The 19,266-nt window shown below is 39.5% G+C and overlaps 1 protein-coding gene across 1 annotated transcript in view; it reads right to left on the minus strand.

Annotated features, from left to right (window-relative positions):
• Positions 1-19,266, minus strand: part of LOC132824077 (dynein axonemal heavy chain 5-like) — a 285,827-nt gene that overhangs the window by 146,199 nt on the left and 120,362 nt on the right. Inside the window, 9 exon segments of the mRNA XM_060838346.1 lie at positions 1,572-1,725; positions 1,948-2,055; positions 3,177-3,311; positions 7,278-7,472; positions 8,187-8,374; positions 8,471-8,649; positions 11,437-11,609; positions 12,252-12,476; positions 18,371-18,583. Of these exon segments, the coding sequence (XP_060694329.1) occupies positions 1,572-1,725; positions 1,948-2,055; positions 3,177-3,311; positions 7,278-7,472; positions 8,187-8,374; positions 8,471-8,649; positions 11,437-11,609; positions 12,252-12,476; positions 18,371-18,583 (1,570 nt within the window).

The following is a 19,266-nucleotide window of genomic DNA, read 5'->3' on the forward strand; positions in this document are numbered from 1 at the left end:
TTAGAAGTTAAGATTGCAGAAATTGAAAATTCTCTTTGGTGTAGCAGGGGTCTCTCTTCTGAAGCTGTTGCAAAGGCTTGTCTTCAGGCGTCATGTAAAGAGCGATACTCTACACCTACATCTATTGATGTTAAAGAACTGCAGATAACATTCATTATCTGTGTATGGTAGTGGATTCAGGAAGGTGAAGCCATTGTTTGGTACACCAATTGATGTGCAAGAACTTCCTACTGCCTGTGTGACCATGGAACTTAGAGGGATTATTGGGTGCACAGCAAGATTTAAAAATATATGTATGCAAATCACTGAAGGTAAAAGGACAAATTGAGGGGATTGTTATAAATCATATGAGATCCTCGTCTTTATTAGGAGTGAGTCAGAATACAGAAGCAGGAAAGTTATACTAAACCTTTAAAAAAACACTGAATAGGCCCCAGCTGGATAACTGTGTTCAGTTCTGGGCACTACACTTTAGGAAAAGACCAAGGCTCGAGAGATAATGCAAAAGAGATTTAGAATGGTATCAGTTATGCAGAGAAACCTGGGGTGTTCTCCTAACAGCAAGGAAGGATAAGTGGAGATTTGATAGGCATGTTTTTAATCATAAATAGTGCTGACAGAATAAAGGAGGAGAAGTTTCCAAAGGCAGAACAGAAAGACACAGATGGAAGGTAATTGCCAAAAGCACCAGAACTTCATGAGCAAAATTTATACTGAGTTGCTGTGGTCTTTGAACTCATTGTCGAAAAGGGGAATAGCAACAGGCACAATCTTAACTTCCAAAATGTAAATATTACTTTGTATCCACACAGCTGCTGTTACTTCACTACAATGAGATTTAAATTTGCAAACAGATTTACCATGTAAACATTCAGCCGACCCAAATTTGAGTTAGCTCATTTCCTTTTATATGTTTCCTCAATTTGCATCCCTACTATGTGGTAGGGTTTTGCCTACACATGTCCACTACACAAGTGTACTGTGGAAAACATCTTACTGTACGTTCCAGTTGGATCAGATAGCTTCTCAAAATTTTGTCTCCATTTTAAAGAGAATTTTACAATAGGGGTTCAAATCCAGGAACTCACCTATACTAAAGATCCACTTCATCAATTAATACAGATTCCATATTCTGTTTGAGGGTGTTGTATTCTTTCACACCCTTCCAGAATACTGCTTATGTCCTTTTCTTATTAAGGATGATGCTTCTTAATAAACTGCACAAGGATTGAAATTGTACTGTGCACATTTGGTTACAAAAGTATAAGCAAGTTTGGGTGAAATTCATTATTTCACCATTTAAACAAAAGACATTAATTCACTTTCAATTAATGTGCCACAAACTCACAATAGGGAAACTAAGCACAGTTTGCAAATCATGAGACATGCAGGTTGAAAAATTGTAAGTATCTACTTACACAACAGAAGGAAGCAATACGTTCTTCTCTTATTCATACACAGTATATCAACAACTTAGTATGCATTGGTTATTTTTCTAATTTAACACAACTAGACATTTTCTCAGTTAGTATCGCAATGCTAAAAACTGTTTGTATCAGGACAATCTTTACCTGTCATAGCCTTCATGAGTGTATGAATACAAGTTGTCTTTCCAGCACCACTTGGGCCCAATGTCATCATACCATGTCGTACACATTGCGTTTCAAACAACTGGATAACCTTCAGTCTCCATGGCGTATGTTTTACTAGGCCTGCATCCTCAATCTGAAAACAAACTCATAGATAGTCAGTGATTAATTACTGCCTCTAGAATTGACATTTAGTAACATTTAATTTTCATTAAGTACACTGAACTTTTCAAAATGTGTTCAGTCAATCCCATTTTCCATTTGGAATAGTGATTTGAAACTGCCATGCATTCCACTTTAGAAGGTGTTCACTGTTACAGATTTTGTTAAAAATTATACAAATAGTTCGCACCAGTACCTGTTTGTCAATAGCAGCTTCAAACTCAGGATAGTCAGACTTATCCAATTGAATACCAGGAAACAAATCTGCTATCAGGCTGAGAAATAGTGGTTCATCCTCATCAATCTGGAACCAGAAGGCAAAAAGTGATAAACACTGAAATACTCGTACTAATACCTCACATGCACACCCTGGGTTGAATGTACTACAGCAATTATTTCGGTTCATGTTGTAGACCAGAAAGTGGTGGGGTTGGCCATCCAGCATCAGTGCTGAGGCGACCCCTCCCTCTAGGGTTGACCTCCCACTTCAAATCTGGCATCATAGTTTGATGCCGCATCCCTGGTGAAGCGCTTACGCTTGAAATGTCAACTCTCCTGCTTCTCGGATGTTGCCTGACTGCCTGTGTTTTTCCAGCACTACACATTTTGACTCTGATCTCCAGCATCTGCAGTCTTCACTTTCTCCTAGCACAGTTGATGGTCGAGTAGAAATTCAGGATCCAAACTTGCTTTTGGGCCTCGTTAAAAAAAAGGCATTACTGGCTGTGTTTCAGGAAGGAAACAACATATTTTTGTGCTTTGCAGTCACTTCATTCCACTGAAATCTTGCATTATGTCATAAAATTATCTTCCCATTTCACTTTGCCAAGTTTTCTTGTTCTGATACAGCAGTCTACAGCTACCAATCTATACTCAATGATCTTATCATCCTTCCACAACAATGTTTTCACAATGGTTGTGTCAATTAGCTTATATATTTTTGAACCAAAATGATTCAGGTTATATTTCATGAGTTGGTCACACATATTGCCTGAAATCCTTTCATAAAAGTTCTATGGCTCATTCCCCCACCACACACAAAGTGTGTTTGAAACTCACACCTCTTTTCACAATTGCCACCATTTTTTACTAATTACCACTGCTTCCTTTTCTTCAGGCTTTGTTGCACTGAATGTCATCACACCCTTTATCAAAATGTTCAACTTTAACTTCTTCATTGTTTCTAATCTGTGTGGAGCCCACATTTCTCACTACCTCAAGTTTTCTATTACCATTCAGTTCTATATTTCAAACTCTCATTGCTTCAATGCCTTTGTCCAGCTTTCTTTGACAATTGTTCAGAATATTCAACTCTGTATGTGAAGCTGTGATATTTTAACAATAAACACACAAAAAAACTAGCTTATGCAATTAGATGAGGCAACTTAAATGCCAGCAAAATAAAGAGCTAGAAAATCAAATGACCAGTTTGGAAAGGTTCATGTCTCGAAGGACTCTCATGACAATTGTAGATTCAGTATCTTCGGGGCTGGCTCGCTTGACAGCACCAAGTGTTCGTAAAACAGATAAAATATTGCGAAGTCCAAAGTCATAATGAACCTGAAATACAGAGACAGTAATCATAGTAGAGGAGAGAAAGTTAATTTCCATACTTATGAATTACACTCAAGATTAAACTTTAGGATATTCTGTTAACACTCTTCAATTTGTATTGTCAAACATGGGCTATAAAACTGCATTGAATTCTCATTTATTCTTTAATTCTACTTTGATTTATAGGCACATTAATGCCATGGATGCTAATTTTGGGGAATTAATATAAGGGATGTTAATAGTGGGAACTCGAACTCTGCCCCTTGCCCAGTTTTGCATATTGCACACTCAGACTACATACAGTGAGTTCTGCTATAACGCAGTAGTTCTGTTCTCGTGCAATCTCATTATAAGAAAATCACATAATAGCAGCACCATTTGAACTAATGGAGCCCAAGTCACATTATAACCAATACACACTTTAAAACTTCGAGTAAAAAGTGAGGTCTGCAGATGCTGGAGATCAGAGCTGAAAATGTGTTGCTGCTGGTGCCCTCTCCTCATTCCTGATGAAGGGCTCTGGCCCGAAACGTCGAATTTCCTGTTCCTTGGATGCTGCCTAACCTGCTGTGCTTTAACCAGCAACACATTTTCAACACTTTAAAACTTGTCAATCGTGTTATGTTGAATTTGTGTCAATGAAACACGTTATAGCAGAACAATTTGTACTGCATAATCAGATGTAAAATTCTATATACTCAACAAAATGCCTGAGCCCCAATCTCAGTAGAGCAACAAGAACTACATCAATGTGGCACTTTTTGTCATTTCCCAAACATGCCACACCATGGTTTCTGAGTGTAATTGTTAACTAATTCTGAATTAGGAACAATTGAGACTTTGAATGAAACTACTTATTCTTATTTTACATGGGATCCCAACAGCAGCTGATAGTTTAGTTTATAGTTACCTCCATGGAAATAAGTTGAATGAAGAAGACAATATTTTGAAAAGTAGGATCCATGTCAGTATTCAAAGATAGCAAGGAAGTTCTGCTGCTTACCTCCACTGCTAAAACATTATCAGGTCATTAATCTCATTATTGTCTTGGCGCATTGCTAACTATGAAACTGCTGCCATATTTGTGCACTATATTTCAAAGTATTTTATATTATGAGATATATTTTAGATTATGGAAAAATGGAGGTAAGAGGCAGGGTGGAGTCAATTATGATCTTATAGACCAGGATCACAGAGGAGGAGGGCGATGGCTGAGCATTTCTCATCTGTCTTTATTAAGGAGATACTTGAAACAGTAAAGGAGCTAAAAATTGATAAAGAGAAACTGCTATAGTCTGACTGAACTTACAATTATTAAGCAACCTGGTTCAGATGAGTTGCATCCAAAAGTCATCATAGTCCCAGAGGAACATAGGGCTGCTGTCTCATCAGAAGGAGATGACTAGTGGTGACTTAATCACTACTAGTCACCAAGCCTCAGCTGAGGGGAGAGTTTGAGAAGGAAACTCCTTCATGGTAACTACAGCTGGTGCAGGAATTGAAACCACATTGTCGGCATCAGTCTGTATTGCAAGCTACCCAGCCAACTGACCCCCAATGATCCAAGGGTAGAAAAGGAGGTTAGGGTGGAAATTACTGCAGCGCTGCCTATAATCTGCCAAATCTCCTTAGAAATAGTGGTGGTTCTAGAGGACTTAAGAACTTGAAAATTGTTAATCTTATTCAAAAGAATTAAACTAATAATGACAGACCAGTCAGTTTAACATCATCAGAAATGAAAATCTGGGACAAGTTGACAGTTAAAAAGGTCAAATATAGATTGTTTAAGGATATTCAGCAGAGATTTTTAAGGGCAAAATCATGTCTACAATAATGAGGCAACAGAGAATGTTGATGTGGGTAATGCAATTGATCTGGTAATACATAGACTTCCAAAAGACATTTGATAACATGCCAGATAGCAGGCATGACAGCAAGCTAAGAGTCCATGGAATAAAAGGAAAATTAGCAGCAAAGATATGAAATTGGTTGAATTACAGGAAACAGAATGCATTGGTAAACAATTAGTTTTCAAACAAAATGAAAACAAAAAATGCCATTTCCAGGGGCAGGGTTAGGATCAGCTTTTAACTGATCTACATTGACAATCTAGATTTGGGTACAGGATGTCAAAATTTTCAAATGATACGAAACTTGGAACATAGCAAACTGTGAGAAGGATAGTAATAAACTTCATGAGGATGTAGACAGTTTGGTGAAATAGTGGTAGATGACATTTGAAGCAAAGAAGTGTGTGTGAAGGGATTCATTTTGCTAGGAAGAAGGAACAGAAGCAGTATAAGGTAAATATCAAATAAAATTGTGGCTTTCAAAAGAATATGACCAATATGTGATGAGAAAAAAAAAATGCCTAGCTGTGGAGAAAAAGTGAAGGAGTGGGGCAGGAGTGAGTAGCTTTTCCAGACACAATGGGCCAAGTGGCATCCTCCTTTACTGTAATCATTCTATGATTTTATGATTTCCCCAAGTGATGTGATAAAGCACAATATAACTATAGGTTCTTCCAGACAATAATTTACTTGTGCAGCACATTGACAAGTGGGAAAAACAACAACAAACAAATATGAATACATTTCTTTAGCATAGTCTAGTGACTGGCTCAGTTTAATTCAGTCATGATATGGAGAACCCCCTTAAAGGCTAGACAAGATTTTACATGCATGGCACATAGTGAGCCTGAACTAGGTACAGCTCAGTTCCCGAGTATATTTTCTGGTTCATTTGCAATAAACCAGTTGCCAATCCATGGCTTGCTATTTTTAACTAAATGTCCTTTGCCTGTTGCCTGTAACAGGCAAAGGACATTTAGTTGTTGCTGCCCTACTGAATTTCACTTTGAATTTTGTGAGTCTGATGCATCAATGAGCTTGTTCAGAATGCTGGTTCTATATTTATATCTTTTATATATTTATGTCTCCAGGAAGCATCACTGAGAGTGATAGTCACCAAAAACCCTTGAAAAACTTACAGAACAAAGGTGAATGTTGAGGAGAAAACTTCAAGATCAGCGTCTAAATCCACAACAAAATGAAAATTTGTAACCATATATTACATCAGTAAGTCAGCTCAACAAAAATGTTAAACATCTTGCAAACATTAACACCATAAGACAAAAGAAATTCCAATTCAACGGGTCAGAAAACAGCCCTGGAATATGTTGTCAGAAACATAGTGCAGCACAACATACATGCACAAGAGCAGTGTGCTAACAACACTTTATTACTAGTTGTACTTCATTCAAATGTGCAAGGTTCTTGGTTTAATAGTTACTCCTGTACATGAACTAAACCATTATCACCTTCTCTATTCTAGGATAGTGCGATGTATTGGAAATTTTCCAGTCCAGTGAAAAAACTTCAATATTCAAGAATAGTTTGAAGACTACATTAAGTCCTGTAGTACCATTTTCATATCCAAACATGATAGAGGATTGTGGCCAATGCCTCAACTATTCTTTTGAGTTCCTTTGATAAGCTAATGCGTGAGCCATCAGGACATATTGCTTTCATGGGTAATTATTTCATTACAAGTGTCTTCCTGTCCAATTTCTCACCTCTTGCTGTATTTTTTGAGTTGTGCTGCTTTGGTCACTTGTAAAAACTGAGGTGCAATACTCATTTGATATTCCTGCAATGCCTTTGTCCCATTTCAAATCGCCCCACCGTTTTTTAACCATACATTATTTTTAAATTTGCATTGATAAACTCAATTATTATTTCCCTTTAAGTTCCCTATAAGTCTTAGCTCATACAATCCCCTAGCCCTTTTTGCTTTCCTTCCAAAATATTTTTAATATTCTCTTGCATGATCAGCCCATGATTTGGCAAACGTCATTTTCATTGAATCTCATTTTGATTTCTCTACTCATTCAAGGACCACGAACATATTCTGCACTATGTTATCTTCTGGGAAACGTATTAAGTTTTTGGGGATTCAGGCTGGTACACTGACCTGTTTGGAGAGCTGCTCCTCACACAATTTGTAAAGCACAAAGAACTTGCAAGCCAGGGTAATGTTGTCTATGAATCCACAGCTTGCCAGTTTGACACGGATGATGATCTGTCGATCAGGTACCATCATAGCCACTGACCGGAAATTAATCTTGAGGTTTTCAGGAAGTTCCTGACGTCCAGCATAGCCTGGGTTCTATTGAGTGAAGGAAAGCTTCAAATCTTATTTTCAGCACCAAAATATATTTCCTGTTAAATACATTGCATTCAATGGTTAAGAAAAACATCATGTCTGTACTAATTGCAATTACATTGTGGAGTTCAGGTTCCAATCAGATAGAAATCCTGCTTCCATTGTTGACTTCTGCTAGGTTACAACTTTAGCAATCCTATTTAAAATAGATATTGCATAGGTCCAGACACATTGCATGGTTCCAACACTGACATCCAGTAGCAGCAGTGCACTGCAGAATTTAACCAAGGTTCTTTAGACGGCATCTTCTAAACCCATGAGCACTTTCATCTAGAAAGACAATACATGGGCATAGCACACCTTGCAAATTCACTTCAAAGCCACAGCAGCCTCACTTGGAAATATATCGGCATTCCTTCACTGCCGTCGGGTCAAAATCCTGGAATTACCCCCAAAAAGCATTGTGGGTCTCTCTATCGCACATGAACTGCAACAGTTCAAGAAGGTCAGCTCACTGACACCATCTCAAGGGCAATTAGGGATAGGCAATAAATGATGGTCCAGCCAGTGCCACGAGTGAATAAACAAAAAGGATCTGGCCAATAAAGAATGTAATGCCAATAGTATAACAGTCACCCACTTGCAGCCAACAATTACTCTCTTTCAGTTTGTCAATAAAACAAAGTTAGTCGCGTAACAAAAATGCTTGTTTCTCACCATTGTAAGGAAAATGCCAAACTCTGGGTTCATTTCTATTGTCTCACTGTCTGTAAATATGAAACATTTCTTGCGTTCCTTTTTGCAAGTCAGGATAATGGCTATTTGCTGAGCAGCTACTGAAAGTACAGGCAAGTCAATACGATTGAATTCATCAAAACATCCCCAAGACCCTGACTGTGCCAGTCCTAAAATAATAAATAAAAATAGCACAGATTAATTCAATGTCATGGTCTAATAGGTGGTCACCACTGGTCAGATGGTCATTATCTTACATCCATTACCTTTGAAGATTCGGCCAAGGCCTCGGAAGTCCATTTGATCCGAACAGTTGAAGACAACCACGTACTTGCCCAAGCATTTGCCCATGTCTTTAACTGTTTCGGTTTTTCCTGTGCCAGCAGGCCCTGTGGGAGCACCACCCATATTCATCCCCATTGCCTGGGCTAAAGTAATGTAGCACCTTTAAAAACAACATTCACATTATTCATTGAATTGAAAGCATTCAGTTCTCAAAGAATAAGCCAATACCGGGTGGCGGAAACCAAACATTTAATTCCATGGACAAATGAGAGTACCACATGTAGAAACACCGGTCAACCAACTAGAGTTTTTTTCATAACATTTGGTCGAAATAATGGCCTTGAGCTTCCTGCAGTGGTCAACGAATACTGAACATTTGAGCAAGCTGCCTGATCCTCCTATGACAAATTTGTGACAAAGTTTGTTGGAGAGCTGATTTGAACGCTCCACAGTACAGATAGCAGCACATCAGAAGTGTGAGAGGTGGCAGATAGCTCTGCACCAAAGAAAGTAATATTTTGCAAGTATGGTTAATTGATCAGATTGCCATCAAACATGGCCAGCTTAATTTAAAGTTGGATAAGCATTCTCTGTTTATAGTCTATATTGTGCCGTTTGTGAAATTAGAGCTTTACAAATTGGAAGATGTTCCAACTTGCTACAGCATCATTTATTTAACATAGTCCCAAGATTCCAGTGATATTGATCAAAGGAGAGTTTGCATTGGGTCACTCAGAGCAAGCTAAGTGCACTTATTAAAAAGTTATACAGTTCACAGAACATTTTCATCCAAATGATTAATTGTTTTAAATGATGTATTTTTAATGTTGGTCTTATCTATTCCCAATTTTACTTTTTCATAGTTTTGATATTTGCCACAAAAGGTTTGCCATTCCCCATTGTGTATAGCAATTTCCAACCAGTTCTCTTTATTCTACAATCTTCAGATAATAATTCTCACCAACCATAAACTTGTTAGTACAAGTGCCCAGTAAAGGCATGACAGGCCAAATGCCCTCCTCTCATGTTGTTTGATTTTATGATTCTATTCAATAATCCATTTCTTTCATTTGATTTTTGATCTAGCTGAGATCCTATGTTTTGCTGAAAGTTAAAATATTTCACCTCAAGATAATAGAGAAGAAATGCACTTCATAAAAGATCTGGAGTACTTGTCGAGACGATTGTTCACAGGATGTATCCCCTAATGAGGAGAAATGTTGTCTCTTAGAGGATCATGAATCTTTGAAACTCTCTTTGCTGGAAAATGGTAGAGACAGAATCATTGACTATTTTTTGGGAACTATGTCATTCATAATGGCAAAAGTCACTTGCTCCCTAACTTGCTGTGACTTTTTCACCTCAACTTCAGTGAAGTTATGTTATTACAATGGCTCTAGGAAATTGTAGGCCATTATATCACAATTCCTCCACTCAGAATTTAAATATTAAACATGACATTTTCATATTTTGTAGAAGTTCTTTCAAACAACAATCTTGTTCTGCCAAGAATCACAAGGAACCAATATTAACAGTAAAAATGATCTTATGTCAATTATTATTTTTTGCAGTGACATTGCAAGTGCAAAAAATGAGATAAAACTTAATTTTTGTGACTTTTTTTTAAACACTTAGAGCAATTTGAAAATACTCAACAAAAAGAATTAACATTAGATTCCCTACAGTATGGAAACAGGCCCTTTGGCCCAACAAGTCCACATCAACCTACCCAGAACCCCTGACTAATGCACCTAACACTCTTGGGCAATATAGCATTGCCAATTCACCTGACCTGTGCATTTTTGGATTGTGGGAGGAAACATGAGCACACCCAAGCAAACACAGGGAGGACATACAAACTCCACACAGACAGTTGCCCAAGGCAGGAATTGAACCCAGGTCCTTGGCAGTGTGAGGCAGCAGTGCTAAACGCAGCCACCATGCCACCTTAAAAGTACCAGAGACTACAGTTAAATAGTGCAGTAACCTAATACCTTTAGAATTATGTTTGAATAGTATCAGAGGATGTTTAATAGCATTCTGCAAAAACAAATTAGTATGTCTCGGTGTCTCACCCAAAGGACAATACAATAATTCAATTTTCTCGCTGACTCACTCGCCATTCTGTGCCTTTGTGCAATGCTTGGACAGTCTCAACTCAGCACTATATCTGTTAGGACCAAAAGCACAAAGCAGTCCGCCACATCAAACGGGACACCACGTGCCCTGTGTGGCATTAAAGAAATGTATGTGTATAAATGTGTGGAAGTAAACAAATACATGGAAAGAAGCTACTCCTCAAATCTTAGAGAGAAACCGGTTGAGGTAAGGTTGATGGTAACACATGCTGCTAGACACAATAAATAGAACTTTATGCTGCTCATTTGGGAGTGTTTGGTAATAGATGCTCAGATTTAGTGACACAACTGGTACTAGCTCTGGCTTTCTGCAACTTCAAGGATGAAAATAAGAGGAAAAGGGAAAAAGACCCATCAGAAAAGGGGGTCAGAAAGTAGAGTTACTGATGTGCCCAGAACAAAAGACTGGAACTGAGTTGTGTAATCTGCTATCAGCTTTGACAGGGAGCTTAAGTCTTGGAGCTTAATGGATCAGGGCTTATTCAAAATAAACTACAAATGAAACCAATTTAATCCTTGAGTTAGTAAACGTAAAGAATATCTTCTCTTAGAATCGTGAATAATACCATTCCAAAGTAGTTTGTACTAGATAAATCAGAATAGTTCAGCAGTAACCTCTCAGGGACAACTAGGGACAGGCAATAAATGCTGGCCAGTGATGCCCAATCAAATGAGTTAATTTTAAAAAAGAAAGGATGGCAAAAGGCCACAACATGACATGCAGAAAAATGTATTTTGGCCGTGCATTCTGGTGACACATCCCATCTTTCAACTTCAGCTATTCAAGTGCAAAGGCGCAAGATTTGTACCTGTCAGTGAGTGGAGTAATAACCAATCTGTCAGTGCACCCCAAAAACTCATTCTGGTAATGAAAATCCACATCAGTAATTGATATCTGCATCTTGTCAGCATCGTCAAGGAAATAGAACCTGCACTGCTTCAACCACTCAAAATCTGTCGGAGATTTTATCTGCATTCGGTACTGTAAGAGATTAAAAGAATGAAAACAGCACTTACTTGTTAATTATTATCCAAACAAGGAAAATTTCTATCACTGTAAAAACAAATTTATGCTGCAAGACTATTTTCATTTGATGCAGCAGTGATCGATGGTCAGATTCTCAGTAAAGGTGAAAGTCATTACCCATTAAATAGAAGTTGAGTATATTTTGGCTCTTTTTAGACAGTGGTCTATATGATTCATATGCAAATTCACACCATATAACCTACTCCACCAAAGGCACTGAAGGCCCTCACATTTAAATGGACAGGAAATATACTGGTGCAGAGTAGCAAAATATAGATAAGAACAAGGGACAGGGAAGAAGGGGTAAATAGAAATTTTTTTGGAGTAAAATCTTTTGATTTAAGTATGCTAAAGCTTTTTGACAGGTGATTAAGTGGGAAGAAAACAAAAATTCATATCACTGTTTTTTCCCAAATTCATTGTTTGAGAAATTAAATATTTTGCCAATCTTTTGCATGGATATCATTTCAGATGACAAAAAGGTTAAGACATTTGTTTTGACATTTATTTATATTCTAATGTCCACCAAAAGTTAATAGATGTACAAATTAGTGAAAGGAAAAACTATTGCATTTAAGATACAGTAAAATGATTTACCATCTGATCAAAGATATCTCTCTGATGGACATGGATTGTGATTAGAGTCTCATACTTCACACGCTCATTAAGATTTAAATCTTTGGTTGTCCTGTCAATCAGTACATTAAGAATTTCCAAAAAATACTGGTTCGTTGTCTGCATGATTTTACGGTCAACCTGTGACAGTTTCAGGGCATCTTCAGCATCTCTAGTCCAAATCATCTGAATTCCAAGAAGGCCAACCTAGGATGAGCATTAATAACAATCTTAATGACTTCTGCATTAACAAACTATTCACTAATAATATGGCTAATGATGTTCAACTTGGTTACTTGGCTGCAGCCAATAAATCTTAATAAAAGAGCTGAATTTCAGAAGCCAGGTGGCAGTGACAGTCCTTGACATCAAGACAGTATTGATCAAGCATGACATCAAGGAGTCCTTATTCCACTAGAATCAGGAAAAAAAAATCCCATTTCCTGGAGTCACATCTAACACAAACAGAAGCTGGATGTGTTTGTTGGAGGTTAATCACCTCAACCTCAGGACATTACTGCTACACAGGTCCCTCATAACAATGTCCGAGGTTCAGGTATCTTGGCTGCTTCATCAATGACCTTCTGTTCATCATATGGTTAGAATGGGAATGTTCACTGATGAGTGCAGTGTTGAATTTTATTCGCACATAGTGAAGCTGTCCATTGTCCTATGCAGCAAGATTTGTACACCATTCAGGCCTAGCTTGATAATTGGGAAGTAATTTGTGCTACGCAACTGTCCTGCAGATGCAAGTGTATCTAGAACAACAACGGTCGGGTGCTGGTCAAAGCCCATTTGTCACATGCCATTGGTACTTCCAAACTGAACTTGGGCATCGCAATCAGGTTGAAGTTATCAGCCATAATGGAACAAGAGGTAAGTGCTATCAGAAGGGGAATAATACTTCATATAACTTTGAAGGATCTTGTGTGAACCAGGTAACTTCAAGTCATTGTTGGTCATATAAGCATTCTATTGGCTTGTGCTAAATGCAATGTGTGGTTTCTGTTTGATGTGGAGGCTTGTGTTGTGCTGAAGCCATTCAGTAAAGCAACACACCTAGATAATGCACATGCTGAAACAGAATGTGGAAACAGAATGAAACAAAAAGAAATACAGAAATGTCCCTTTTTAGCTATGTCCAGCAATGTCTCGCTGTGTGATGAAGTGTGCTCAGCCCTCAGCCTGCAGTGAATGCCACTCTGATTAGATCCATGAAACTCTTCTATTCCATCTGCTCTCATTGCAAGTCCTTTCCACGGAGAGTTCTGGGCCCAGCTGCTTGTGTGTTGGTTTCTGTGGCTGCCTACCAATTAAAGTGAAGATGGATGCAGGAGGAGCAGGCTGGCACAGAGGACGAGGTGCACCCTGCTCATGGAGAGATCGGAGCCACAAAGCCTCAGGATGTGTGGGGTGCTCAGGACATCAGAGTAATCTAGTCTCAACCCCAGTTCCTGGGCGTGAACAGGGCACACAGTTAGCACAGCTTTAGTACATCCCCAGAAATGTGCTGGATGCTGGAACTGAGGGCTGCAGGAGAGCGCTGAACTTCTGTGCAACTGACTTCTTCTAGGAAGTGACAACTGACCCATGTAGGATCTCTCAGTCATGGAACCACAAAGCATCAGGACCAATACCATAAGTGCAAGATCAGACCATTTCATTTTGTTCCCCATGATTGAGGTCATTTGGCTTCAATAATATTGCTGTGATCCTCCAGGTGCAGGGTACCATTGACTATGGTACTGAGAGGACCATATCACAACGTGTAGAACTCATCAACAGGGTTCCATTTGAGCAATGTTTACATGATTAGCGCTAACACTCCCTGAAAATGTGTTACTGCTACTCTGGCAGCTGCCATGACTCCTACATCCTGGAGCACCCTCATAAACCTGGTGCATTTGAGGGTCCAAGGCTCTTACAAGGTTGGTTACAAGGACCAACTGCAGATGTTCACTTTATATATTAATGATCTGAATGAAGGAACTGGGGGCATTCTGGCGAAGTTCACCAATGATACAAAGTTAGGCAGACAGGCAGGTAGTACTGAGAAGGTGGGGAGGCTGCAGAAAGATTTAGACAGTTTAGGAGAGTGGTCCAGGAAATAGCTGATGAAATTCAACGTGAGCAAATGCGAGGTCTTGCACATTGGAAAAAAGAATACAGGCATGGACTATTTTCTAAATGGTGAGAAAATTTATAAAGCCAAAGTACAAAGGGATCTGGGAGTGCTAGTCCAGGATTCTCTAAAGGTAAACATGCAGGTTGAATCCATGATTAAGAAAGTGAATGTAATGTTGTCATTTATCTCAAGAGGATTAGAATATAAAAGTAATGATGTGCTTCTGAGACTTTATAAAGCTCTAGTTAGGCCCCATTAAGAATACTGTGTCCAATTTTGGGTCCCACACCTCAGGAAGGACATCCTGGCACTGCAGCGTGTCCAGCGGAGATTCACACGGATGATCCCTGGAATTGGAAGCCTAACATACGATTAATGGCTGAAGATCCTGGGATTGTGTTCATTAGAGTTTGGAAAGTTGAGGGGACATCTAATGGAAACTTACAAGATAACGCATGGCTTAGAAAGGGACGCTGGGAAGTTGTTTCCTTTAGCGGGGAGACTAGGACCCATGGGCACAACCTTAGAATAAGATGGGGTCAATTTAGAATGGAAATGAAGAGACATTTCTTCAGCCAGAGACTGGTGAGTCTGTGGAATTCGTTGCCATGGAGCGCAGTGGAGGCCAGGACATTAATGTCTTCAAGGCAGAGACTGATAAATTCTTGATCTTACAAGGAATTAAAGGCTACGAGGAGAGTCTGGGTAAGTGGAGTTGAAACGCCCATCAGCCATGATTAAATGGCGGAGTGGACTCGATGGGCCAAATGGCCTTACTTCCATTCCTATGTGTTATGGTCTTATTGACTACTTGGAGTGACCATGGTACTTTTGCACAACCCTCTGACTAATGCGGAATGCAAGCTGCCCAAACCTCAACCAGGACCATAATAGAGCAAACAATAAGGCCTCTGATGATGCAGTTCCACTGCTCGGACCAGTCTGGCAGCTCCCTCCAGTTCAGTCCAGACAGAGCCTGCTGCATTATCTTGGCATGCTGTGCCCTGCACAACAGGAGCACAAAATGAGACAGTGTGATAGATACTGAGGAACTGAGAGATGAAGATTAGTCTTCTAAGGATGATGACACTGGGGAGAAGGGAGCTGTTCTTGTCCATGAAGACCTCAGCTGTGTACAAAACAGACAGAACCTCACAGACACCCTGTTACAGTAAATGGGGACTGGCTGCAGCAGACAACCACACTCTGTAAAATAGTTGTTGGTCAGGATGCTGAAATCTTCTTGCATTTTGGGAGAGAAGTTCAACCTCTCTTCGCTTTGTTTGAGTCCCCTTTTTCACATGCTTGTCTTGTTCTTGGCCAATGGTGCACCTGTTGGTAATGTTTCACTGCTGGATAATGACAGGATGCAGGTCTACAGCAGGCACTGGGTATGGGGTATCTGGGTCAGTGAGTGTTCAGACAGGATGTAGCTAAGAGGCGAAAGGTGTGGCACTGGAAAAGCACAGCAGGTCAGCCAGCCTACAAAGAGCAGAGGAACCAATGTTTCGGACAGAAACCCTTCATCAGGAATTTCGGGGGTGGGGTGAAGGGCAGGAGAAGGGGAATGGGAGGTCAATAAGTGGGTCGGGGTGGAGCTGGGGGAAAGCTAGCTGGGAAGGCGATAGGTAAATGGGGAGTGATGGTGCTTGGTCAGAGGATGGAGCAGATAGGTGGGAAGGAAGATGGACAGGTAGGACAGTTCAAGAGACTGGTGCTGAGTTGGAGAGTTGTATCTGAGATGATGTGGGGGGAGGGGAGATGAGGAAACTGCTGAAATCGGCATTGATCCCACGCGGTTGGAGCGTCCTCAGGTGTCAGATGAGACGATCTTCCTCCAGGCATCAGGTGGTTGGAATTTGGCGGTGAAGGTAGCTCAGGACTTGTGTGTCCTTGGTGGAGTTGGGGGGTGGAGTTGGTGGTCGGCCACAGTGCTGTGGGATTGTTGCTAAGGATAGGTAAAGTCTGTGGCCTGATAATTTAACATGACCCAGACAAGAGGATATATACCTGGGGGAACATCAGCCATGCCAGGTATGTGCTATGGGCAGTGTGTTTTTGTGCCATAACATTGCCAGTGAGGGGCAGTGGCAGATTTCCAATGTTTGTTCCAGGTGTACTGTGGCCTTTCAAAGATGGCACGTGCAAACAATTCCAATCTTTTGATGGATAGCTGCTGAGTGGCCAGTTGTTCTGGGAATGGCATCTGGTAAGATGGGGTGGAAATTGGACATGAGGAATGAATGGTGTAATTGATGTGGCAAGTCGGTACGGTAGGCAAGAGAACTACTAGGCCTCACAGTGAAAAAAGTTTTCATAAAACCTGATGCAACTTGCACTTAAGTCAAATAAAATAAGATTAGACTTAATGTTTTTTCTGACCTTGTTTTTAGATGTTTATTTTTCCGCCACACACATCTCCATTGGAGCCTTCAAATTGAGGGGTAGCCAATGACTCCCTTTGGCTCTGCTCCAGCAATGTTTTGTCATTTAATATCTCCCCATCTTCAGTCTTATCACAGAGTTTCCCTTTTGTTTTTTATCTACCATGCCCCATTTCACCTTGTTAAGAGCTAATATATTTCTATTGTTTCCAATTATGGTGAAAAGACAGCCAGAAATATTAACTCATTTCAATCTTCATGGGTGCTGAGTCTTTTCCAGCATTTTCCATTCTTACTTCAGCTTTCCAGCAAGCTCAATCGTTTGCTTTTGGAATATCTGCTGATTTCTTTGAATAGCATTGGGGTGGGACTGAAGATGAGAGGGTGTTCCTTCTGCTACAGTACTGACCACATGTTCAACTGTGTGACGTTAAGTGAGGGCAGTAGCTGAAGTATTGAGTACCAACAAACTACAGGTGACTGTTGCTACGCATACTTTTTGCAATTGTTCAAAATGTGCGCTAAAGCCCTCACACACATGGCATTTGTTGTAATGTGCCCCATTTTAGTGCCCATACACAATGAGGGCCATTTGGATGTAAGCCTAATTCTTGTCTCTCAGATCTTCTTCAGACAAATAAATAAACAGGTTGTTTCAAACAGCCTTGGCGCCAAATAAAATGAGCACCTAGAATTCAGTTGTGATTTGTATTTGCAGGTTCATTCTATTTTGTTCAAAAAGCACACAATCTGTAGGCAGTCAGTCAACATGACATTTTATAAATTCCTACATTGGAAATAGAATCAATCTGACTCAAGGTTGGGATACAGACAGACTCTAACCTTGTAACTTTAATGCATTGTCTGAGCTGAAATGTCTTTTTTTTTATATATATATACTGATAAAACCCTAAATTATCTTAGGGGTGTGATTCAAAAGAAATTCTGGGATTTACATATTAATCAATTGAAACCTGCAACCCCATTTTAAGTGATTAAAGACTTAACAGCAATCTAGGTTAGTTCAAAACATCACATCAGTTGTATGACACTTTGATCTTGTGCTATAAATTCTATGTCCTACGATCCTACTCCACTAGCTACCTGACAAAGGAGCAGCGCTCCAAAAGCTTGTACTTCCAAATAACCTGTTGGACTGTAACCTGGTGCTGAGTGGCTTTTAACTCAGTTGTGATTACTACTGTAGATTGCACAGTACACCAAAAACTAAATTATAATCTGAATTTTACATTTGTTTCCATTAGCATATCCACTAAAGTCAATCCTCAAAGATCAAAAACCCAATAAATATTGGCCCCCACCAATTGAATCTGAAGCAAAAAAAAATTCAGCTCCTGAAAACCTATTAATGGATGAGAAAATCATGTTCATGGAAGCACATATCAAAAATAAACCTCCCCTCTGAGCAATAAATCATGATGACCAAACCATGGAAGTGATTATCCCACTATATATTGAGAAAGAATTCATTCATTTATAAATTTGGATCACAATTGGCTTTCAAAACATGTATTTTTAAATTGGTTCAGAACAAAATAGCATGCTAATTAATAGATTTCAGAACTTACCTGGGCACAGAATGTATTCAGGAAGTCAATAAGATTAAAATGTTCTTCCTGTATTACATAGGCAGCATTTCGAATAATACTGTGAAGTGAACTTTGAGACTCCTTAAGCAGAGAATTCAACCAAACTTCAACATTTCCTTCAGTTGCAACTGGTTTATCCAGTTCAATTGTGTCCCCTTCTCTGGAGCACACAGCCAATATGCGATCGTAGATCTGTATGTAAAGACGTGTAACTTTGACCCAAAATATTGGATTGTGCTAGGTACCATGTTTAATACGTTGTTGTCCAATGCATACATCTGACATCACAATTATAAAAAGCATCATTTCACTTAATCTTTTAGAAAGTAAAGTTGCATGCAAACTAATCAGATAAGTATTTGATTGGTAAGAATTCCTCTAGTTATTATGGATGGAATTTAATCCAAGTAAATTGGAGTCTTGTCTACTGACTGGTGAGCTAGCCAAGAGCCGTTCTGGGAAAGCCAGTGAAATCAGGTGTCAGTTAAGTACATAAGTGGTCAACAGCAGGCCTTCATTAGGATTAAAATATAGCTCTGAGGGGGTAGAAACTCAATTCCCCAAAAGGTGCTCATCAATCTATCGCTGACAGCTCCTCATTGTCCTCAGTTTCCAGTAACATATCCACCACAGGCCCATGCCACAGGGAGGGTGGATGGCAGTCACAGGACAGGATTGGCATAGCTAGGGAAGAATAGATAGTTCTCAATGTGTTCATGTTTCAGACTTCCACATTGTGACTGCCACAAACAGCTTATTAAATACTCGTGACAGTGATATGGGGGTCTTAATGTCTTTTGCCCATTCAATTAAATGTCCCTGCCTGCTAACTGGCATTGAGGCAGGGCATAAGTTCTGTTCTAAGTGCATGACAT

The sequence above is a fragment of the Hemiscyllium ocellatum genome, chromosome 17 (genome assembly GCF_020745735.1).
Source record: "Hemiscyllium ocellatum isolate sHemOce1 chromosome 17, sHemOce1.pat.X.cur, whole genome shotgun sequence".
NCBI classification, from domain to species: Eukaryota; Metazoa; Chordata; class Chondrichthyes; order Orectolobiformes; family Hemiscylliidae; genus Hemiscyllium; species Hemiscyllium ocellatum.